Raw genomic sequence first — 23,972 nt, 5'->3', positions numbered from 1 at the left:
GTTCAAGATTTAGTTCAAACCTTTTTTCCCCCTAAGTGTTTGTAAGATACAAGAGTCTAGTTTCTATTTTGTAAGTCTAACCCCAGGTCCCGCCATGTTCCCACATCCAGTTCCTCTGTTAGACTACAGCTCTTCTAGCCTTTGTCTTTATCTGGGATGGTTCCTTTAACAGTTTCTCTACTTAGTTTCTTGTGTCCATCTCTTCTCTATCCCACATCCCCACGTTAGGCGTCTATTCGCCCAGAGGTCAAAGTAATTCTTTATATGTTTTGTACCCCCGAGGGAATTAAAACTCGCCAAGGGCAGAGATGAAAAATTTCCCCACTGCGTCCCCGGTGCTCATCCGAGTTTGTCACACCGCCACCGTCTAACGCGCATGTTGGAAGGAATATCTAGAAAGGCTGAGGTGATCCGTCAGAGGATGGGGCTGCAGAAGAGAAGCCCGTTAATAAGACTGACTATCGGCCACGGGAAACGCTCTGTGGGCGCCCTGGAGAAGAACTCACCCGCGATCACGAATTTGGCCATGATCTCTAGCAAGGCCTAGAGACTGGGACCACGGCGTCGCGGTTTCCTGGCAACCGCGCAGACGCTCTCAGAAGCCGCCGCACCGCCCGAGGCAAGAAGTTCAAAGTTACTTCTTGAATGGGTTGAGTTTATGGAAACAACCATCCATTATCTTTGTAAGCTCCGTGGTCTCCTACGGCCTTCGGCTCTGTCTCTTCATCGGAGAAGAGAAACTATTTTCCCGACAGTTTCCCCTATTCTGCGCGCGGCCGCCTATGGCCGCCGCGAACCTAGGCTTTTGGACCCGTACAGGAATCCGTAGAATGTCACCGGCCGCGCCGCTTTGGGCGGAAGTGTCATGGCTGCGCCTGTGTGCGGCCACGGGGTTCTGTCCCAAGGTGAGTGAGTGGCGAGCATCAGCGGAATCGTGGGCGGTATCGTGAGTAGTCCTTTTATGGGGTGGAGAGAAGTTTGAGCAGTGTCTTCGGTCTTAAGTTTAGGCTGGTGTGTTGATGCTGGGTGGCCCAGTGGAGGAAAGACGGGGGCTCCGGTTTCGGGGACTTGATGAGGCCGGCTGATTGGAGCTTCTTAAGCACGGAGAACATGGTTTTCATTTAGTTAGTTAGTTAGTTAGTTAGTTTGTTTGTTTTTTTCGAGACAAGGTTTCTCTGTGTAGCTTTGCGCCTTTCCTGGAACTCACTCTGTAGACCAGGCTGGCCTCGAACTCAGAGATCCGCCTGCCTCTGCCTCCCCAGCGCTGGGATTAAAGGGGTGCACCACCACCACCCTGGCTGTTTTCCTTTTTTTTTTTCCTTCTTCTTTACCTAAGCAAGGCCTCCTGTCTAAGTGCATTTTCTTAACGGTTTAGTTTTGGCCATTGCTAGATCATTTGGTTGAAAGTGTCCGCCGATGATACTGTTTTCAACGGAGGCCTCCAAAGTAGTGTTAACAAAATTGCCCTTAGCAGAGGAAGATTTATTGAACACCTACACGGGAAATCATCATCATCATCATCATCAATCATCATTATTACTTGATACCACAACTGTTAAAGTGACTGAGGTGGGTACTTTATAACGATGTTCACATTGGAATAAAAGCGGAAGAAACATATTGGGATATAATAGTGGCTCATAGGTACCCATTGCAAGCTCCTGTTAGATGCATTTTCGTATTTAATCAACAGTTTTAACTTTTTTCCTTTCATCCACCCATCCCCTACAGGATTGTCCACAGCATGCGCTCTCTCTTAGGAAGAAGTTAAGCTTTGTTGCATCTTGAGTATTTGAAAGTGTTGCCAGCGGAGAGCAAAATGAATAACAAAGCACATTCCTTGTTATTGAACATCAGACAACTGAGTACCTCGCTTCCAAGAAGCAGAGTCTTGAGGATCTATCCTCTGGGATTTGGCAGACCAGAAGTTGTTCATTCACAGTGGAACCCAAGAAACAGTCTGCTAACTGGTTTTGATGAGGGACTGCGACTGTCTGTTAGATACCTCTTTCAGGGTATTTCAAAATCAGTTGATGGTTGTACTCAAACTAAAGGCATAAGCCATGCAGCTGTTTTTAAATGTGACAGAGTACTTTGTCCTAGAAGATTTTCCTCTGATTCAGAACATTCTCTTGTCTCTGATGGGACATCTGATCGTGTTTTAATGAAAGTAAACTTCCATCCTACCTCCAGTGAAGATGTGCTCACCAGGAAAGCGAGACCAACCCCTGTGAATCATAAAAAGCTGGCCCAGGAGTGTAACTCTTTGAGTGATGTGCTGGATACATTTTCAAAAGCACCTACGTTCCCTGGCAGTAGCTATTTCCTAGCGATGTGGACAATTGCCAAAAGGGTATCTGAGGACAAGCGGCGCTTTGAAATACAGCTGATGTTCAGCCACCCCGCCTTTAGCCAGCTGTGTGAGCAGATGATGAGAGAAGCCAAGATCATGCACTATGACCACCTTCTGTTCAGTCTTAATGCTATAGTGAAGCTTGGCATCCCTCAGAACACTCTTATGGTACAGACGCTGCTGAGGACAATTCAGGTAAGTCAAAAGGAGACTCAAGTGTGGCTTTACTGTGTGTAACATACTGTGGAGGAGTCAGGGAAAGGAGACGTGTATCGCTTTCTTAAAAGAGACCATCAGTGGAATATAATGTTTGTGCATTTCTGCGTTATATATTGTATGCCTAGGAGGCCTTAAGTTAGACCATTTCTTTTGATTTGGAAATCTGAAATCCCGCCCCACTTACCTTCTCTAGGGTTAAGTGGGAATGAAGAAGCTAAAATGGGAGAGATGAAAGATGTTGGACAGTTGAGGGGAAAGGGACTGGAAAGGAGGTGACCTAGCAGTTTCCTTACATAATGTTAATCCTCTCACCGGCTCTGAAGACTAGGAAACAGATTCAGTGATCTCAAGCTGCTTGGCTAACAGCTAGTGGGCTTCTTGATTCACACAGTGAATATATGTTGGGTGTCAGCCAACCACAGGTTGGTACCACAGGTTTATGCCTAGTGGAGTTTTATTTGCCCAGGAAGCACAGTAGTCCATTGGGGAAATTTTAAGCAAGGGATTGACATGCTCAAGTTTGGATTTTTAATTTCTTTCTTTTTGGTTTTTCAAGACAGGGTTTCTCTTTGTAGCTTTTGGAGCCTGTCCTAGAACTCGCTCTGTAGACAAGGCTGTCCTCGAACTCACAGAGATCTGCCTGCCTCTGCCTCCCGAGTGCTGGGATTAAAGGTGTGCATCACCACCACCCAGCTGGATTTTCAATTTCAAACAAGGGTGTCAGTGTCTTGCTTGATGTCACTTATCTGGCACCAGATATGAAGAAGAATGGCTATGTCAGACTCCTAAGCTCAATAACTAAGTATCTTAAAGTACATGAATTTCCCTGAGATAGTGTATCACATACTCTGTTTCACTGGAATTCATGAATTGACTCTATAGGTATATGAGTTTTTAATGTTTTTATGTAAACTGAATGCATACGTCCTCAAGCAAGAACTTTTAAATTGTGTGGTTTTGTTTGGTGGGCACTGTATTGGTTTCTTATGTGGTCATTTAAAATGATTGTTAGGATTCACTTTTCACAGACAGTGATGCAGTTATGTACTAGACCTTGGACAGGCATTCACAACTGTGTAGCATCCTCACTGGTAACATAGTTGGAGTCAGAAAATCTGCATGTGATTCTGCCTCTGTAATGTGTGTGGGCGTTATAAAGACATTTAGCCAGAGGTACAAGGGCAGTGTGCTGTCAGTCATTTGAGTCAGGTAGTATTAGTGAAATTATTAAGGCCACTCCACATAGTTAAAAGGAAGATTTATTTAGTGGGTAACTCACAAATGAAGGGATAGGTAGGTCACGGGGTCTGGGGAAGGTGTATCACAGTCCACTGGGGTTCTCTGGAGCTCTGCTCGGTCAACCTCCACCATCCAGGGTCCAGGAACAGAGAGAGCTGGCCCATCCGGATCTCGGGTTTTCAGCGTCCTCTCTCAGCCCCGCCTTGTAGGTGTGACAGTTACTGAAACCTCAGTGGGGGTTGGAACTTCCAGATCAAAGCTGGAATGGCTACTCACTACAAGGTAGTACGACTTTTCAAAGCAGGTGTTGTGGGGTATATACATTATTAAGGAAACTCTCAGGGGAATAAAACCATCCTCTACTCCTTCCAACTTTATCCTCTTTAAACTGTCCACCAGTTCTGACTCAAAGCTTGGTAAGTAATGATGAGTTGTACCGCTTTAGCAATGAGCAAAAGGCTTCCTCAACTCTGCTCCTACTCTTAGGAGATGAGTTGAGGTTGGATTGTAGAGCGCTAGAGAAGCTGTGTCAGCACTGTTCTCTCTCCAGATCAGCCCTGTCATTTCTGGACTAAACTAGCACCCCAACTGAGACCCAGACAGTGGTGATAAAATGCAGTGAGCCATGCAAATACAAAGGTTCACAGGGCAGTTGTAGCATGGTGCTCAGGAAAGGCTGTGTGGAAATTGTAAGGACACAGTTGTCTAGGGTTCATTTATGGGAGCAATTGACCTGTACACTTTAGTAGCTCTTCTGTTCTTCCATACTGTCCCCATGGTGGTTTCGGGGCCCGTGAAGAGGTAGAATGATGTTTGATGCAAGTTATTTCACAAGCAAAGGAATATAATCAATATCAAATGGATTTCCAATGATGGATAAGAAAGGGTTGGTGTGGAGGGATGGCACAGCGGTTGGGAGCACTGACTGTTCTTCCAGAGGTCCTGAGTTCAATTCCCAGCACCCACATGGCAGCTCACACCTGTCTGTAACTCCAGCTCCAGGGGACCCAACACGCCCCCCCCCACACACACACAGACACACTTTAATGTAAACACCAATGCACATTAAATTAAATTAAACAAAAATAAATAAAATTTTTTAAAAAAGAAAGTGTCAGTGTTTAAAAGGTTATGTGTCCGTTATTTGGAAAAGTCACTGAATTGTCACATCTTATTTCCCGAATAGCTGTGTGTTGTGGACTTCGTGAAATCCTGGTCTGGTACTTAGGCCTTTGAAAGTGTGAGTTCAGAGGTTTTGCCTAGGGAAGCTGGGACACATCTCATCACCTCTGGTGTATTTGCAATTGTATTTTAACAGGAGCGCATCAATGAGTGTGACGAGAGGTGTCTTTCAATTTTGTCAACTGTTTTAGCGACGTTGGAGCCCTGCATGAATGTGAAGGCACTTCAAGAAGGGTTTCGGTAAGAGCCCCTAGCTTCCTTCACATGGTTTTCTCTGTGGCCCTTACATGGGGAATTAAAAAGCCCAACAAAAATTGAATTCCTTTTTTGGGAGGCACTGGTAAGGTAGGCATTGGTGGTAGTTAATACTTTATTAAACTTAAAATTCCAATTCTGGATGATGTAAAACTGAAGATAGTACTTTGTAAAGGATCTTTTTATAAAAGATGTAGGTAATATTGAAATTAGTTTTTCTTAGACTCTAGTACTGATGTAAAGTTGGGGGAAACTGACATGTATACTCAGTTCAGAATAGTTACTTGGGTACTGTAGGGATTATGTTATACTGGTTTATTTTAAAACAATATAAAATTGTACAACTGGTCTGATGTCACAGATTAGGTAGGGAAGGTTATAAGGATACCTTCAATCTGATGCGATTTGATCATTAATAAAGACAGTACAGTAATGTAAGAGGAAATATCCTAGAATGATTTAGAGCCTTCTCTAACTGCTTACAACCTCTTGGGCAGGTAGACCACATCTGTGGATTTCATATTCCTGGCCTATTCCAAGTAGGGGCTGGACCAAATGAAATATTCAGATTTCTGGTATGGATTTTAGGATTATCCCATTTCTTGTGTTTAATGACAGAATCCTAGTTGATCAGCAAGTTTGGAAGATAGAACATATCTTCACATTACAAAGAGTGATGAAATGTATCGGGAAAGACACACCATTTGCTCTTAAGAAGAAATTGGAGGTAAACACCTGGCTTTTCTCTAGTGGATGGAATTTGAAAAAACTGTCCTTTGACCTGTCACTGCCTAAAGTTAGTTTTGAAGGAGGACATGGCTTTGCTTTTGCGTTTAGCTTTGCTGAAATGAATGAAGACATCCATCTGTGTGTGCAAACATACCTGTGTGTATGCATATCTACTTCTGTATTTGTCTATCACCTTTCTTAAGCCTCAAGCTGTTTCTTCGGCATTACATTTTCCACAGATGATAATTGAATGCAAGTTTGTTTTTCTGTAGATGAAAGCTGTGAAGGAGCTGGACAGATTTTCTGTCTTGAATAGCCAGCACATGTTTGAAGTACTAGCTGCCATGGATCACCGCTCTGTTGTCCTTCTGAATGAATGCAGTAAGGCGGTCATAGGTAAGGGGGCTTTTTCTATGTGATCTGCCATATCTGACCCGTTACATGTTCTGAAATCTTGGCTCTTATGATGCAGAACTGATGGTTGGTTACGTATAAATTTTATTTTTGGCTATAGTTTTGTTTTCCTTCTAAATACAGTGTTGTTTTTATCCCGAAGAAGGTATTGAGTATCTTGAATCTTATGTTCAAAACCATCCGGTAATGCTTGTGTATTCAACTCATTCTTAAAGATAATATCCACGGGTGTCCTTTTAAAGTCTTGATCAGCATACTGCAGTCCTGTAGAGACCTCCGGTACCAAAATGAAGATCTCTTCAAGAGCATAGCAGATTATGTGACTACAACTTTTGAAATTTGGAAGTTGAAACAAGTGAGTTTCAGTTGGGGATATCCCAGAGAAACTTTCAGGAAGCTTGTTTGTTCATTTGTTTCAAATGTTTCTCTCTGCTTAGAGAGGTCATGATGTCAGAATATTCCAGTGCTATGCATTGAGAGAGTAGACTGAGGTCAGTTTTCTATCTGAAAGAAGAACTTCATTGTCTAAAGTTCTTCTGTTTGGTTATCAAAGGGTTAAATGGTAGGAGGGCTAACTATTTAGATTTGTGGATCCTATTTTCTTGTTAGCTTTGAATAATAAAAAATGGGTCTGACTAATAATGTATGACAGGTTATGGGTTTTGAAGAGTGAAATGTTATTACTTTATGATCTTGTCTGTTGTTTTCTTTGGAGTCACAGCCTCTCAGGAACCATGTTTAACAATCCAGATGTCTCAATAAAGCAGTGTGTGAGCCTTGCTTTTTCTAGTGAAGTAGGTGGAGGCTCAGGTAGATCAGTGGGTTCAGTTGCGTAAGAGAGTAAGGTGAATTTTGAATTTATTAGGAAAATTGAGTTCAAAGACAGTAATTCGTATGGTAAGTATTACCCAGCAGGAAACAGGAAGTGAAATTTATGTTAATCATGATATTTCACTTCCGTAAATTAGATAAGACGTGTTTGAGTTACAAAAACGAATTTTGTTTGAAAATGCCATAATGAAATGGAATACTGTATATAATAATGTTTAAAAAATTAAAAAGACAAGGAAGTATAGGAAGAATATTTGGACCATATTAGGGTTAAGGTTCAGGTAATCCAGCTGGGCATGGTGGCACACATCTGTGATCCCACTCAACTTCTCATGAGGCTGAGGCTGGAGGATTGAGAGCTCAAGCCAGCCTGTGGGGAAAAAGGACAAATGTTTCAGTTGTCCTGTGTATGAGAATCTAGGCTGTCTTTAGAAGTGGGAGGGAGCAGTTTCAAATGGTCATCTTGAAAACTTCAGAAAAGGCACAGTTTAAAGTAACATTCAGATCTGTTGCATGAAAAATGAGTAAGGAAGGATCTTTTTGTTTTTTTGTTTTTTTTTTTTTGAGACTGTTTCTCTGTGTAGCCCTTGCTGTCTGGAAACTCACTCTAGACCAGGCTGGCCTCTGACTCCCGAATGCTGGGATTAAAGGCGTGTGCCAACACTGCCCAGCTAAGAAAGATGTTAATTGAGGTGTGGAGATCATTCTATGTCTTGGTTCTCATCTTCGAAAGAGATTGCTCATTAAGTTGATATCTGTTTAAAGAACAAAAAGAATATATAATTATTCCTTTTGGGGTAGTATTTTGCTGCTTAAGTTCTTTGAGAATTAAAAACTTCGAGTAGCATATTGTAGCTGTTGAGTAACTTCCCCTCCCTTCTACATTTAAGGTTATCTTTCTCCTCATGTTATTTGAAAACCTTGGTTTTCGACCTCCTGAATTAATGGACAAGCTTATGGAGAAAGTAGTGGAGGACCCTGGGTCTCTAAACATGAAGAACATTGTTTCCATCCTTCACGTGTGTTCTTCTCTCAATCACATCCACAGAGGCCAGAACAGAGAGTACGTACCGCTTTGCTTTCCATCGTCACATGACGTGCTGTGGAAATGATTGCACACCTCAGGCTTACCGCAGTAGGAAGCGTGACTGTGTTCCCAGCGGCCACCGTGTCTAGAAGTATGCCGCATCTATTGATAGAGTTGGGTAGAGTCGCGTCGGCGTGGTCCCTTGTTTGCTTGTTCTTTGTGGTGCAGTTGTTCATTCCTTAGAGGAGTTTTCATTTGGAGCTTGTCCACTTTTCCCTATGAACTCCTAAATTATTTGTCCTTTTTAACTTTATCAAAAAGTCGGGAAGTGTCTCTTTAAAATGAATTGTTGTGTTAAGGGTTCTTGACAAGAGAAATGCTTTCCTAGCGACTGCAAGTGGACAGTACCGTGTGGCTGACTCCAGGCTTAGCACAGCTGTCTGGAGCTGCGTCCTCCTCCGTACTTGAACCGTCCCTGCTGAACAGCACCCCTCTCTTTTCCCCTCTCTCCTTCCCCCTCACATTTATTTTACTGTTCCTCAATTTGGAATATGGGTTAATGTGGCCATCTAGACAGGCTTCTTCACTTAACACAGTGTCTTCCAAGTTCATTTGTATCATATCATATGGAAGGATTTGTCTCCTTTTAAAGATTAAATAATATTCCAGTTGTATATTTATACCATGTTATATTTATTCATCTCTTGATGGACATTTAGGTTGTTAGCGTATGTTGACTTTTGTATTGAACGTTAGGAGTGTACATATCTGGTTGAGATCCTGAGTTTAATTCTTGTAAATCAAAATGTACTTGGAAAACTTGCTGTGGTAGCCATGCCTATAATCCCATCACTTGGAAAGTTGGGGCAAGAGGATGGCTGTGAGTCAGGGGCAAGCTTAGGCTACAGAATGAGATTCTTGTTTCAAAAACCTAAAACAAACAAAAGAGAGAGAGAGAAAGAGAGAAAGAAATATTCCTGAATGTGAGATCAAGAGACCATATGGTAGTCCTTTTATTTTTTTATATTTGGGTTTCTATTTTTTGAGGAATCCTCCCTGATTTATTTAGTTTCATCCCAGTAGTGTGCACAGTGTGGGAGGGCTGTACCCCTAATAGTGTGTACCACTTGGTGTGGCAGGGCTGTTCCCCAATGTTGATCACCGTGTGGTGTGGAGGACTGTTCCCCAGTGTTGATCACTGTGTGGTGTGGAGGGCTGTTCCCCAGTGTTGATCACAGTGTGGAGGGCTGTTCCCCAGTGTTGATCACTGTGTGGTGTGGAGGGCTGTTCCCCAATGTTGATCACCGTGTGGTGTGGAGGGCTGTTCCCCAATGTTGATCACTGTGTGGTGTGGAGGGCTGTTCCCCAATGTTGATCACCGTGTGGTGTGGAGGGCTGTTCCCCAGTGTTGATCACCGTGTGGTGTGGAGGCCTGTTCCCCAGTGTTGATCACCGTGTGGTGTGGAGGGCTGTTCCCCAGTGTTGATCACCGTGTGGTGTGGAGGGCTGTTCCCCAGTGTTGATCACCGTGTGGTGTGGAGGCCTGTTCCCCAGTGTTGATCACCGTGTGGTGTGGAGGGCTGTTCCCCAGTGTTGATCACAGTGTGGACGGGCTGTTCCCCAATGTTGATCACCGTGTGGTGTGGGAAGGCTATTCCCTCACAGTGTGCATTGTGTGGTGTGGGCTAGCTCTGACTGCTCCGCGTCTCCTTGTCCTGCCTTTGTGGCCATCCTAACGGGTGCAGGGCACAGCTCTTGGTGGTCTGGGTTGCATTGCCGACCGTTGGTTGTGCTGAGCATCCTTCCTTACTGCAGTGCACTGCGTGTCTGTTATGGAGATGCAGCTGTCCTGTCCTCTGGCCTTTCCGATCATGTCTTACGCTCTTCATTGTATGCATTGCTTCTGTGTTTTGGATGGTGGTCCCCTGTTGGGTATGCAGTTTGCAAGTGTTTCCTACCCTTCTTTGATTGTGTCGACTGCTTCATTTGCATAGCAGTAGAATTGTAGTTTGCTGTTGTCCCCTTGACTATTTCTGCTTTTGTTGACTGTATTTTTTATATCATAGTCAAAAGTCATTGTTCTACACAATGTCATAAAAATAAAGCTTTCCCATATATTTTCCTTGTAGGAGTTTTAGGAGTTCAGGTCTTATGCTTACTCATTTTTAAGTTGATTTTTGTGTGAAGTGTAAGACAGAGGTTTAATTTTATTCTTTTTAGGCACATACCCAGTTTTTCCAGCACTGTTGAAGAGACTGACTACTGACTGCCATTTCTCCATTATGTGTTCTTGGTGCCTTGCTTCTTTTTCTGCAGACCTGCTTTTTCTGAAGTTATCGTAGCTTTGTGATATGTTCTGAAGCAGAAAGCTGCTGTAGTGCCTGCCTGGTTCTTTCTTTCCAAGACTGCTAAGGGATTCAGGCAATTTGGTTTCCGTATGAATTTCAGGATCACTGTTTTGTTTGTTGGGTAAAGAAATGCTATTAGGAATTTGATAGAGATTGCACTGAATCACTGAGTCACTACACATAATGTGGACACTTTAACAATGGTGGCTTCCAGTCTGTGGGTGAGCAGTGTCTTCCCATGTTTTATTTGTATCATCTTGAATTTCTTTAACCTGTGCTTTATTGTTTGCAGGGTGTGAGTCTCTTACTTCCTTGGTTAGGTTGTTCCTGTGGAGTTATTCTTTTTGATGATATTACAAAGGAGATTAGATAGCTCATTAGTGTAGAGAAATGAAGCAGATATGAATTCTCTGCTTTGAGTCTTATTTATTTCCTTTACCTTTTCCTATATCATTATTTATGGAGCCAATTTTATTTTTATTTATTTATTTCACCATAAGCTAGAATTTCTAGTACTATATTAAATAGAAATGGGCAAGAGGAGGCATTCTTGCATTATTTCTGAGTTTTTCACCATTTAATATGCTGCTGACTATATGAGCTTTTCACATATGGCTTCATTATATACCAAATGTATGGAAAACTTTTATCACAAAAGGTTTTGTGTTTCTCAAATGCATTTCTTCATGTATTAAGGTAATGGTGTGATTTTCTTCTCACCCTTCTGTGAATGTGGCTTATAGCGTTCATTGATTGCATGTGCTGAGCTACCTGGGTCTCACTCGTTTGTGGTATATCTGTGATCCTTTTTCATGATATTGAATTTGGTTTGTTTTTTTGTTGTTCCATGTAGCATGGTTGCCTAGCTTTGGTGTGAAGATAATGTCCATCTTGTAAATTTAGAAATCTTCTCTCTTCTGTAGATATTTGGATAAGTTTAAGAGGGTTGTGTTAACTTAGTTATTCTCCTTCTCAATATTTGGTAGAATTCATCAGTGAAGTACTCTGGTCCTGGACATTTTCATTGTTGAGAGGTTTTTTTTTGTTTTGTTTTGTTTTTGTTTTTTGTTTTTTTGCCAATTATGTGTGTGAATGTTTTGCCTGCATGTATGTATGTGTACTACTCTCCAGATTTTTTTTTTTGTGAGGTTTTTGATAGCTGATTCAATCTCTGTATTCATTGTTGGTCTATTTTGGTTTTCTTTTTCTTCATTGTTTAGTCATTGATTGCATATGAATTTATTTCCTCTTGGCTACCAATTTGTTAGCAAACATTTTTTTTCATAATATTTTATTAGGTTCCTTTTATTATTGTGTGTGTGTGTCAGGGGAGAGAGGCTGAACATGTACAGACTTTATTGTTATTTTTCTTTGAAAGTATCACAGCTAATTATGTAGAATTTGCATTGTATTAGATATTATACATAATTGAAAGATGGTTTAGAGTATACAGGATGATGTACAAAGGTTACATACATCTTTTTTTAACTTGAGATCACTATGTAGCCCATGCTGGCCTTGAAGGTTTGACCCTCCCACCTCAGCCTCCCAAATGTCAGGGATTATAGATATGCTCCCCCAAATGCCTAGTTTGGGGTACTGGGGATTGAACCTGTAGCTTCAGGCCTGGTAAGCGTTGTACCAACTAAGTGACAGCCCCAGCCCTTTTGTTATCTCTGTGGTGTTAGTGGTATTGTCTTGTCTCTCATTTCTGCTTTTCAGATTACTGTCTTTCCCCCACTAGTTTAGGTATGGGTTTGCCTCTTCCATTGATCATTCCTTCTGGTTCATATTTGTTTCTCTTTAAATCTTCATTACTTTCTTCCTCTACTAACTCTGGGTTTGGTTTGTTCTTTTTCTAGTTTCTTTCTTTTAGAGATTTATTTACTTTCATTTTATGTGTATGGGTATTTTGTCTGTGCATATGTGTGTCTAATACATGTGTGCCTGGTGCCTGTGGAGGCCAGAAAAAGGAATTGGATCCTGGAACTGGAGATACAGACAGCTGCCGTGTAGGTGCTGAGAACAGAACTCAGGAGCTGCTGAGCCATCTTCCAGCCTCTTTTTCTAGTTTTTTGAGGTATAAATTAAGGTTGTTGTTGATTTGAAATATTCTTTTTAAAGATAGCATTTATCATTGCAAACTTCCCTATAGGTGCTGCTTTTTCTGAATAGTGTGATTTTTGGTGTGCTGTGGCTTTGTTGGAATTTATTTTTATAATTTTGTGTTTGATTTCTTCTGTGGCCCACTAGTTGTTCAAGAGTATGTTGAATAATTTTACCTTTATGAATTTTCCAGTTTTTCATTTGTTAGTTATTTCCAGCTTGCCTTGTTGTAGTGTAAACTGATACTGGCAAGATATTATACTTTCTTAAATGTGTTAGCTTTGTTGGGCACTTGCACGCAGTTTGTCCTGCGTGTGCATAAGAAGAGAGTGTGTTTTGATGCTGTCAAGTGGGTGGTCTTTGTCTGCACTGTCATTTTGGGTGTAGTATTGTTTGGGTTCTCTGTCTTAATTTCTGCATTGATGATTATTGAACGAAGGGGAAGAGCTCTTCCATTACTGTACTGGTGTCTGTCTGTCCATAAGATCTCAGATTTCGCTCTAGGTATGTTTCCTGATGTCGAACCCTTATGCATTTGTGAACTGTCCCATTCCCATGATGCATTGACTCTTCTAATAGAATGACTGTCTTTGTCTTTTGTGACAGTTTTTGACTTAAACATCTCTTTTTTTTTTGATGTAAATATGACCACCCCTGGTCTTGGATCACCATTTGCTTGTAGTGTCTTCTTCTATTCAATGTTTTTACTTTCTGATTGTGTGTCCTTAATCTAAAGTAAGCCCATTGTACACAGTATATAGATCTCGTTTATTTTGTTATCTCTTTAGCTACTTTCTGTCTTTTCATTGGAGCATTTAATACATGTGTCAGTTACATTTCTCATTGCTGTGGCACATGTGCGGTATAACAGTGTAAGGTGAACAGTTTGGAGTACAGCTGACCACGGAGAGGGAGGTCATGGGGGCAGGAACATGGGGCTGGTCACATGGCATCCACACTCAGGAAGCAGAATGCTGCCATGCAGTAGCTTTCTCCTTTTTCTTAGTCCAGAGTCCAAAGCCATAGCATGGTGCTTCCCACACTGAGGGTGGGTGTCTTCCCTTCTCAGTTCAGCTTTTCTGAAAGTGCTGATAGACATACTCAGAAGTATGTTTCCATGGTGACTAGACATCCTGTCAGGTTGACACTGAAGATTAATGATCGCAGTACAGATATATTTCAAGTTTTTATTGGTAGAGAAGGCTTTACTATTGCCACTTCGTTTTCTGTCTTATATTTTTTCTGTTTTTTCTCTTTTACTGTGTCTTTGTAATTTGACATATCTATTCCTTCAAATCTAGACAGCTTTATTCTTCCCCACTCTTTGTTATTGATTTTATAATTTATATCTTTAAGATTGCATATTTACTAACTTTTTAATAGTTGTATTCCTAGTCATTTTTTCTTTTAACGTTTGTACTAGATTTAAAAGTGGTCTGCTTACTACTGTGACTGCTGCATGATTCTGGTTCAGTCAGTTCCCAGCTCAGTACCATTGCCTGGCTGTTTTCTCCAGGATTCAGTGTGCTCATCCCATCCTGTGCTACTCGTTTCTCTTCAGCTTGCAGGCCTTCTGCTGGCCTGGCCACCGAGTCCGCCCAGTTGATCTCGAGCATTGGTCTGCATCATCTCGTCAGCCTGAGCTTTCTTCCCAACACATTGCTCTTGTCTTCATCCCTCTCCATGCCTTCTTCATCCACTGTTCTACTATGGATCAGAGCTTGTGCTGTCAGGGCTCCGTTCAGACGAGCTTCCCTTCCTTACCACATCTACCCTTCCATTTCTCCCGGAAGCACCTCTCTCCCTTCTACACCGCCATAACTCTCTCTGTGTATTTCATTTTCGTGTGTTCTGCTAGGGATACCATCAGCCCTGAGATTCACGCTTCACCTGGGTTCAAGGGAAGTCTGCCATAATTAACAGTGTCACCTCCACAAAGTGTTACCCACCCCCTTGCCTGTGCTTAGCTGCTGTGGATGCTGCAGAGTAGCTGTGATTGGTAGGCTTAGGCCTGTAATTCATTTCCAAGAATTTGATAGCTAACAATTTTTAATTGCTTTTAAAACTACAGTGGTCGCCGGGCGGTGGTGGCGCACGCCTTTAATCCCAGCACTCGGGAGGCAGAGCCAGGTGGATCTCTGTGAGTTCGAGGCCAGCCTGGACTACCAAGTGAGTCCCAGGAAAGGCGCAAAGCTACACAGAGAAACCCTGTCTCGAAAAACCAAAAAAGAAAAAAAAAAAAAAAAAAAAAAAAAAAAAAAAACTACAGTGGTCGTAGAAACTGTTTAAAGACAAAAGGCTCTGGTGCCTGCCATTTAGGTTCTAACCTTGTCTCTGCACGGGCTGCCCATCCACTGTAATTAGTTCATGAATGAATTACTCAACTTCTGAGCCTGTTCACTCGTCTTTATTTATGAGAATAATAATACTGCTACCCCGTAGAGTTTTAATAGGAGTGAAATGATTGAAGGCCTATAAAAACATTTTCATGCAGTACATCCACAATAGTCATTTATTGGATATGTACACTTACCATGGGATGTACTATGTCCTGCACTGTGTATGGATGCTTAGTTACAAGTCTAATTGTCTCATCCCATGTCTTTGCATTCTTCAAAGACCTTGGTTCTATAGCATGGAAGTACTTCTGGGCCCTTGTCTTGGAAGTTCATCTGAAATCTGACTTTCCTTTGTTCCTCAAAAGGTTCCTAGAAGCTATGACGAGTGCTCTGACTGTTCGTCTTCACCACATCTCCTCTGAAAACCTGTTGAGTGTTGTGTATTCATTTTGCCTGATGAATTATTTCCCCCTGGCCCTCATTAACCAGCTTACCAAAAAGACCATCATCAGTGAACTGCTGACTTCAGGTAGTATGCACTGGTCTGTCATTCGGAGTGGGGTTCTTAGAGCAGCCTTAGTTCAGATATGCAGAGCAAATGTCGCTGAATCCAGCTGATAATGGTGACGTCAAAGGCCCCAGAGCCACCCTTGGTGACATCCCCACTGCAGGAGGAAGAAAGGTCTGCACAGCTGTCACTCTTAGCCTGCACTGCATGCACAGTGTTCACTGTCTGCACATGCTCACAGCTCAGTGTTCTCGATCAGAGGTGTTTGCCTTCCTTTTCTGTAGTATACCATTAAATATATCAGCCCAGGTCACCAAGGAAAGTCACTCCTGGTCTGTAATGAGATAGATGCCTGTTACATCTAGTGACCAGTAGGAACAGAATTAGTCAGTTTATTTATTCTTGAAACCAAATTAATCTTCTTTTCTTTTCTTTCTTTCTTTTTTTTCTTTTTTTTTTGAGACCAGTCTATGTAGCCCAGGGTGGCCTGGAAATCAGAGACATTGACCTGCCTCTGCCTCTCTAGGGTGGAATTCCTAAGTGCTGGTATTAAAGGTGTGTGTTACCATGCCCTACAGTTATTGACTCTAAGTGAAGAAAAACAGTATTTGGGTAGATGTACAAAATTTAATAATGTGTCTTAAAATAAAGTAGCTATAATTCATTTTATAAACAATGCTATAGAATCCTGAAATTGAATTGTGAAAAGTCAACCCAATATACTGATATTTTTAAAAAAGAATTTATTGTTGGAGAGTAGACTTGGAGGCTTGGATTCTAGTCCCAACTTTTTAGATAGTTTCTCTCCTATAAAATGAGTTTAGACCAAGTCACTTCTAAAGACAGCTTAAGGTTTGAAACATTAGCAAATACAGGTCACTCAGTGATCTGGAGTGAAAACCAGGGAATCATTGAGAAAATTCTGGGAACAAAGAAAAGCCATCAACATCAACCCCTCAGGGGTTAGGGAGCTCTACAGAAGAGGAGTCAGGAGGACTCCAGAGGGCATGGAGGACCCCAGTGAAACAGTGACTTCCAGACGTAGGACTGGTGCACACAAGACTCTCACAGACTGTGGTAGCATACACAGGTTCAGCCAGAGGGGTCCCAGCACTGAGGGGGAGGAGGCCATGAGTCCCTGTCCCTCACCAAGAAGCTGTCTGCAACTGATACCACTTGTAAAGTAAAAATTAGTTTTCTCCAATAGAGTCTCAGTGGGTTACCACACTAAAGGGGAGGCCACGTGCCCAACAGGAGATGGCCAATCAAAATGAACTCAGTGGTATTTTTCTATTGTCTTATATTACCTTGTCTGGACTTCAAAAAGAAAAAATCTTACTGGTCTTTTGCTTCTATATTTGGTTTCTGATTTTGTGTTTTTATGTCTGTGTGTGTTTTTTCTTTTTTAAAATTCTGGTTTGTGTGTGTGTGTGTATGTGTGTGTGTATGTGTGTTATTTACCTGTTTTCTAAAGATAGAGAAAGAAAGGGTATGGTGTTGGATAGATGGGAGGATCTGGGAGGAGTTGGGGGTAGAAACCGTGATCAGAATATATTGTATGAAAAAATTTTTTTTCAATAAACAAACTAGAACAAAGTGGAGGATGAGTGGAGGGAATGGGGGTGAGTATGATCCAAGTTCTTTATAAATATGAATGCAAATGTAAATCATTGTTTTGTACAGTGAGTTAACATACACTAAGTAAGAAAGATTTTAAGAGGTAATTAGAAACAGGTACATTAGTATTTTAAAATGTGGCATTAATGTTTTAATCATGTGTTTGCTTTTGTATTTTTAGGTGACACAGAGAAGAATATTCATAAGCTTCATGTTCTGAATACCTGTCTGAAACTTGATGAAAATGCTCATTACAAAGCTGTGCATATCCCGTTGCCACAGCTGCCGCGGCCACCGTCCCATCCCAATGACACAGTGGCCGAGGTGCTCAGCCACCTTTGGGAGGGCGAAGGACACTTCTCGAGAAACGTGCAGCTGCCCCATAATTATCACATTGGTATGGCTCTCCCTCTATTTTGTTTATTTTTAAGATGCATTTTCTGTTGGTTCTGACAAAGGATTAGGAGATTATATTCAAGCCTGAGTACTGTATTTATATCATTTCTACCCCCTCTCCTTTCTGCAGCCCCTTCCATGACACGCTCCAGTCTCCTCAGATTCATGACCTCTTCCTAATTATTGTTACACTTGTACACACGTGCACACACATAGGTATAAATACAGCTTGAGAGTGCATTTAGTGCTACTTGTTCGTGCATTTGTGTACCACTGACCACTTCGGACTAGAAACCACACCATGAGGCTTGTCCCTGGAGGAGACTCATTCTTCTCTCAGCCCTGTTAACTGCCTGTACTCTTCATCTGGGGGAGGGGGGTTTGGGAGATGTTTCCTCATCCATGTTGGCATGTCAGCTGGTGGTGGTGGTGGCGGTGAGTGGGCAGGTCTTGTCTGGGTGACCATATTGTTAAGATTTCCTGGGTTCAGCGTCCCATGTAGAAGATACTGCCTCACAGCAGATGTCCTGGTCCTCTGCTCCTTACAGTCATAGTTTCTGTGCCTCTGCCTGAGACATTCCCCAAGCCTTAGATGTGGAGACTGCCCTGTAGATGTGCCGGTCGGTGCTGGGCGTCCCACAGTCGCAGTTGTGGCTTTCTTCTGTGAGAGTCTCTCCTTCAGAAGGAAGCGTCTTTGCCGACAAGTGGGAGCTGCACTCTCTGTGCTAAGGATACGTATTTAGGATGCAGTTAGAAATGATCCTGGTTAGGAAGTGACAGGAGGTTCTTCTCTGCGGTTGTGACCTCATCAGCCCCTGTAGTTGGCTGGGTTTACAGTACCGGGCGTGGACTCCCTCCCTCCCTTCCAGTGGGCCTGAAGTCCAGCTAGACAGGTATTACTTTCCCCCAAGATAAGGTGCCCCTATCACACCCTTGGGCTGTCTTGCCATGCCGGCCATCATTGTTGTGGTTCGTAGGCTTCACCTCTGGGTGTGACTGTTGATTGCTTTTCCCTCTTGGCAGCTTGCATAGGACACTCGGATAGTGAGAGCTGGGAGGAGGCTTGCAGGTCAGTTCTGGCTAGATTCCCCTCTAGTGTGTGGTGTCTTCACCAATAGGATCTTTCCTTAAGTTCCAGGAGGCAGCCAAGGGCAACCGCAGTCGTCTGTATTATTTTGTGAATCTCTGACTCCTCTGACCAACAGCTCAGGAGATTTCCCATGCCTGGTACTGCATTGTCCTGGTCTGTAGATTCTTGCCCTGTCATTTCCTAGTATGGTGACTTTAGGACTGTGACCATCCCTCGTTTCTGTGTGTAAACAGGGCAACGACAGTAGTACTCATAGAATCCTATGACCAATAAATGAAAGTCTACATGTGAAATCCCTAGGGTAGTGTCTGCCACACTATAAGTTCTCGGTTTTATTTTAGCTACTGTGATTGCCTTCTCTGGTACTGTTGGTATTAGGCTTTTGATAGCTAGCAGTCACTTTGAGCAGTGTTTGAAAAATTAATATCAACATTTTTTTTTGTTGTTTCTTTCAGATTTTGAAATCAGAATGGATAATAACAGGACCCAAGTATTTCCATTTTCTGGTGTAGATGCCCCTTCTGCCCCACACATGCAGAGGTAATTTATATACACTCACTGGATGGGTATTGTGAGTTAGAATCTTAGTAAAGAAAGGCTTCGTATTAAATAGTAGCATCAAAAAGACCTTAGGAACGTATGTAGCTTGCAGCATTTGAAGGCCCTTCGCACGTGTGAGTCTGCTGCATGTGGCTAAATCCAGGAGACTGGAGTTGGAATGCTGCTGAACCAGATACTCTTGAAGAATTAGTACTAAAGGTAACAGTTCAGTGAGACAGTATTAACATGATTATCAGTGCGGTATAAACTTGAGCCGAGATAATGCAGTGACCATGAACTGGAGGCATCTACAGAAATTAACTACCCAACGCTTTAACCCTTCCTCCTAGTCCTTTCATTATAGCTTTGGAATTAGTATTGTTTGTGGATTGGGGCACATGGAAGTGAATCCAAGTCGTTGCCCTGATTCACGTTGCTTATAGTGTCCTTCTAGGAGGAACACGATGTCATACCATGAGAGTTTCCTGCTGCTCAGTAGAAGCACAGGGTCATGGATTCATTCCTCACACCTCTCTGTCATGTCAGCCTTTGTAGAAAGGGTCTGCTAGGTCTGTAGGGCACACAAAGATGAGCCACGTGTGTTCACTTGTTCCAGGGAACTTAGGGCCTGCTACTCTCCTGGACAGGCACACACATAGATACAGTGGAGGGAGCAGAACAACCTGTCAGGGTTCACACCCTGACCTGCTCATCCCCATCCATCCACACAGTGTCCATGTCTCTTCCCCTTTCTGCATCTACCTGGCTTGTTCCTCAGTTATCTCTTTAAGTGTTATGCCACCCAGGTGCCCTTAGAAAGCCTCTTGCTGCACTTGAAATCGCATTCCCCTTTAATCTACTGTTAAACTGACATAAAATGATAGGATAGTCACTGGTAGCAGAAAGTGCTGGGAAGTGCAGATGCCAAGTGGTCTCTGGTGAGTCTGAAATTTCTCCTCTGGAAGCTGGTGACCAAGGAAGGCAGAGGGTAAAGTGTCTCTGCTCTTTTCTTTGTTCTCCCAGTGAACTTCCAGAAAGCAAGAGTGGTGAGATTCAAAGCATGGCTCTCCACTCTGCTTGTAGAATCCCTCTGCCTTAGGGTTTTCTTGAGGTTGGAAGGTCAGGTACCATTTGCTGTTGCCTTCGGTAGCTTTACTGCATAATTATATTTGGTTCAGAGCTAGCACTGCTCAGAAACCCTTACAACGCGTGGTTTTCTATCAGGAAGTTTTCCTCCTTATAAAGAAAAGCCATTCATAAAGAAGGCTGGTGCATAATTATGTAAAACGCTTGGTCAGGTTTGGGTTTACAAAGTAGTCATGCACTGCCTTGTCTGCAGAGTCTAAGTAACAGAAGAAAAGGACAGAGGAGGGAGTGGTGAGGATAAGGTCCATGAAGATTGCAGCCTGAGCTCCTGAGAGCAGGATGTTGCAAAATTTCAGGTGCTCACCCATCACCTGCTTGGTTTTTCCTTTCCAGAGTAGCAGTGCTGTGTGTTCCTAAGTCTGTTTATTGTTTGAATTCAAGCCACCCCAGAGGATTGTTGGCTATGAAAATTCGACATTTGAATGCCATGGGTTTCTATGTGATCTTGGTAAGAAAAAAAATGTGAATGGACTATTTCCTGTATTAGCACCGTGCATTCTCCTAGCTGCCAGCTGCTATGACTGAAGGGGGCCACTGGGCTCTAGGGGAGCAGTCAGCATGATGGGAATCCATATCTTAGCTGCTGTTCTCTGTCAGAGGGAACATTCTAGTATGTAATTTGCCTTCCACTCAGCTAGATGTTGTCATCTAGTAGGGAGTTATAGATGGTACCTGGTCAGCCTTAATCACTTTTTAATGAAGAAGAGGATACATAATACTTTTTCTTACTGAATTTAAGACGCATTAAGCCACCTCCAATTTTCAGGTTATCTTGAATGAGGAATGATGTTAAGGCTTTTGTTTTCTGGGCCAGTGTGAGACTCTCACTGTGTGCTTGGTGCCCAGAGAACTGGAGGACGATCCTTCTCGTAGGCTTCTCTTTGACCCTCACGGCCATGGCTTATCTTGAACATCCTTTTCAGGTCTCCCCATCAGTGTGTAGGACCTTATCATGATCTTGGCTTCATCTACCTGCTGCTCATGTGGTCCTGCACAGTGAAGTGTATGCACTCAAATATCCCGTTATTGTACTTTCATATCCAAAAGGGGGCTGGGCTTGGCTCACTAGAGCTTTGATACAGCCCTTTCTGCTAATGTGCCAGTTAAAAGTTTGGAAATAAGTTTGCTGTTTGGAGAGCCTTTGAAGTTTTATACTTTTCAGTGTTAATAGTTTTCTTCAGTCCTAGGCTTATTAGGTTTAGAATGGGAACATTTGCATGGGGGCATTTAATTTTTGAAAGCTGATTTGCTACTACTTTGATGTGCTTAGATCTCTAAGTAGCTTTTATTTTTTATATGTTATCATTTTCTCACAAACTGTTTTCTTTTTTGGGAAGATCCATAACTGGGAGCTGAGAAAACTAAGGATGGAGGATGCAGTAGCATTTGTGAAGGCAAAGATCTATTCAGATGAAACTCATCCCACTACTGACACAACTGTGTAAAGCATGGATTAAAGGAAACACGAACCTCTTCACACTGAAGCACACACACATTTGTGAAAATGACTTCAATAAAGTCTGTAATTCAGTTACTAGTGCATGATCTGGCTGTAACAGTGTCATTTCCGGTTAGGTTAAAGATGACCTGAAGAATGGAAGCTGTGTGGACACTGGTGTTTCAGAATACACTGAAAACATTTCAGAAGAGTCCTGCTGTATGATGTCTTTTTGTACGCTGTGAATATGTGTTGATCTTTAAAAGTAGATTCAATAATCTACCCTTTTATCCTATCATATCTGTATCCCCTTTTCTTCTTTAGAAAGAGATTGCATTTATAATCAACCTCCTTTAAATAAAAAATAAACATTTATAAACAGTATTTTGGGGATTTGGGCACAGCTTCTCCTACTTTTTGTTGATTGTGGGTACTGGTAATCTTATGGGGATCCAAAGAAAAATTTAAGAATTGTAGTTAAATATTGGCTGTAGTAGTCTGTGAGGATGGATCCTCTCAGCCAGCTGCTCTGAAGCTGATTTTGGGATGTTGGATCATCTGGGCCATGGTGTCATTGGAGACCTTTCAGGGGATCTTGGCTGATCAAACCATACTATCCTGGAAGCAATCCACAGGTTCTTAACTTCTATGGAAACACAAGCAGAGCCTCTTTTCCAAAGCAGTGTATCCTTAGACACACATTTTGAAGTCAAGATACCTTTAAAATATATTTGTTGGTTTAACTCAGCAGCTTTTACAATCAAATGTCTTTCTGCAGTTAAAAATCCCAAAGACAATATAATCCAGACTCTCTGTGTGATTTCCATCTTTATGTGGCTTAATTTTTATATTACTTTTACTGTCTCTTTAAAGACTTTTTTTAAACCATCTATTTCTTTATATAACTGTCTATCCTCCTTTTCCTCTCTCTCCCAAGCCTACATACATTTTTACATATAATGTAAACCCTTTAGAGGTTTAGTCCATCTGAATCTGTCTTTTGTGTATCTATAATCCTTTTATGATCTTTGCAAACTGCAGCATGGCTAAGATTGAAGCAGCAGCCCTGGCTGCTGACTCCGCCCATTTCAACTTTACAACATGGTGGGGGTACCCAGGAGAGTCACGCTTATCTCGCCAACTCTGGGGTCCACGCTGCCATCGGGTAGCATGCAGCTAGCCCATAAACCCTTTTTGTCTGTATGAGTGAAAGCTAAACCCGCCCTGCAGTGTGCTGTGCGGCTTGGAAACAGCTCTGTGTACCGATATGGGAATCCACCATGCTGTGCTCATGCCCAAATGCTGCAGCATCTCTGTACTGCGGCGTCTTCTGTACAGTGGCCTGCATGAGACATGAAGTAGGAAGCTGTTTTTGGCTCCGTTTTAGAATCTCTTATAGATTATCTCGGGTTGTAGGTGGAAACTCTTGTTTCACGTTGGGCAGCCAAATGTAGCCTTAAGTTTCTCTAGACCCTCCCTGCTCCTGTGGTCCCTCAGCCGCTTATAAAATAATCATTCAGTGGCTTAATATTAATTTCAAACCGTATGGCCAATGGCTTACGTTTCTTGCTAGCTAGCTCTATCATCTTAAATTAACCCATTTCTATTAATCTATGTTTTGCCATGTGGCTATAGTGTTACCAGCCTGCTGGCATGTTGTTCGTTGGGCAGCAAGCTAGCGTCTCCCCTTACTCTCCTTTCCTATCTCTCTTGGATTTTCCCACCTGGCTCCATCCTGCCCTGCCATAGGCCAATGCAGCTTTATTTATCAACCAATCAGAGCAACACATATTCACAGCGTTCAGAAAGACATCCCAAAGCAGAGTCCTTTGCTCCTCTGACGGCCCAGATGTGGGCATATCCAGGAGCTGTCCGTTTACCTTTTCTCATTAGCGTTGACTGGTTAAAAGCTGGTTTCCTAGTTGTCTTGTGATAGGTCACATGTGAGTTGGTGTGAGGAGCTCTGAAATCTTGGGTATTTATGATTCCGCTGCCAGCTGTTGTGAGACTCGGGATTTGTACTTCAGATCATCCAGACAGTAGCTAGACAGCATGTAGACCCGGTTCTCAAGAACTGGTGAGGTAGCATGTTAAACGTGGGTGAGGGGCCTGGGGATGGTAGAGTGATTATGGTGTTTGGTATGTAAATGTAAGGACCTGAGTTTGGATCCCTAATACCCATGTAAAAAGCCAGA

The 23,972-nt window shown here is 42.4% G+C and overlaps 2 protein-coding genes across 9 annotated transcripts in view; one reads left to right on the top strand and one right to left on the bottom strand.

Annotated features, from left to right (window-relative positions):
- Mdh1b (malate dehydrogenase 1B) overlaps positions 1–832 on the bottom strand; it is a 37,918-nt gene extending 37,086 nt beyond the window's left edge. For 3 of the 5 annotated variants that reach the window (XM_015993905.3, XM_015993906.3, XM_076550256.1), the window contains exon 1: positions 507–644. Coding sequence is in view for 1 of the 5 variants with exons in the window: in XM_006975003.4 (XP_006975065.1) it covers positions 507–528 (22 nt within the window). In the remaining 4 variants the exon portion in view is untranslated. Of the gene's footprint in view, positions 1–506 lie in introns of all 5 variants that reach the window. The other 2 variants (XM_006975003.4, XM_076550255.1) reach the window with 2 other exon arrangements.
- On the top strand, positions 775–21,881 carry Fastkd2 (FAST kinase domains 2). Of its 4 annotated transcripts, none has more exons than XM_076550252.1 (13): positions 775–905; positions 1,472–1,569; positions 1,732–2,548; positions 5,130–5,233; positions 5,867–5,975; positions 6,250–6,373; positions 6,607–6,746; positions 8,113–8,285; positions 15,408–15,571; positions 17,349–17,564; positions 19,109–19,193; positions 20,673–20,787; positions 21,677–21,881. In XM_076550252.1, the coding sequence occupies exons 3-13, from the start codon at positions 1,820–1,822 to the stop codon at positions 21,782–21,784; spliced, it is 2,067 nt and encodes a 688-aa protein (XP_076406367.1). In that variant the 5' UTR covers positions 775–905; positions 1,472–1,569; positions 1,732–1,819; the 3' UTR covers positions 21,785–21,881. The 4 variants fall into 4 exon arrangements, with proteins under 4 accessions (XP_076406367.1, XP_042116168.1, XP_042116169.1 ...); XM_042260234.2 differs by having other exon boundaries at positions 1,376–1,569; XM_015993904.3 differs by having other exon boundaries at positions 827–905; positions 1,392–1,569.
- The last annotated feature ends 2,091 nt before the right edge of the window (positions 21,882–23,972 follow it).

Source organism: Peromyscus maniculatus, chromosome 13 (genome assembly GCF_049852395.1).
Source record: "Peromyscus maniculatus bairdii isolate BWxNUB_F1_BW_parent chromosome 13, HU_Pman_BW_mat_3.1, whole genome shotgun sequence".
NCBI lineage: Eukaryota > Metazoa > Chordata > Mammalia > Rodentia > Cricetidae > Peromyscus > Peromyscus maniculatus.
The sequence above is the reverse complement of the archived record's forward strand: the minus strand, read 5'-3'. Positions and strand labels throughout refer to the sequence as shown.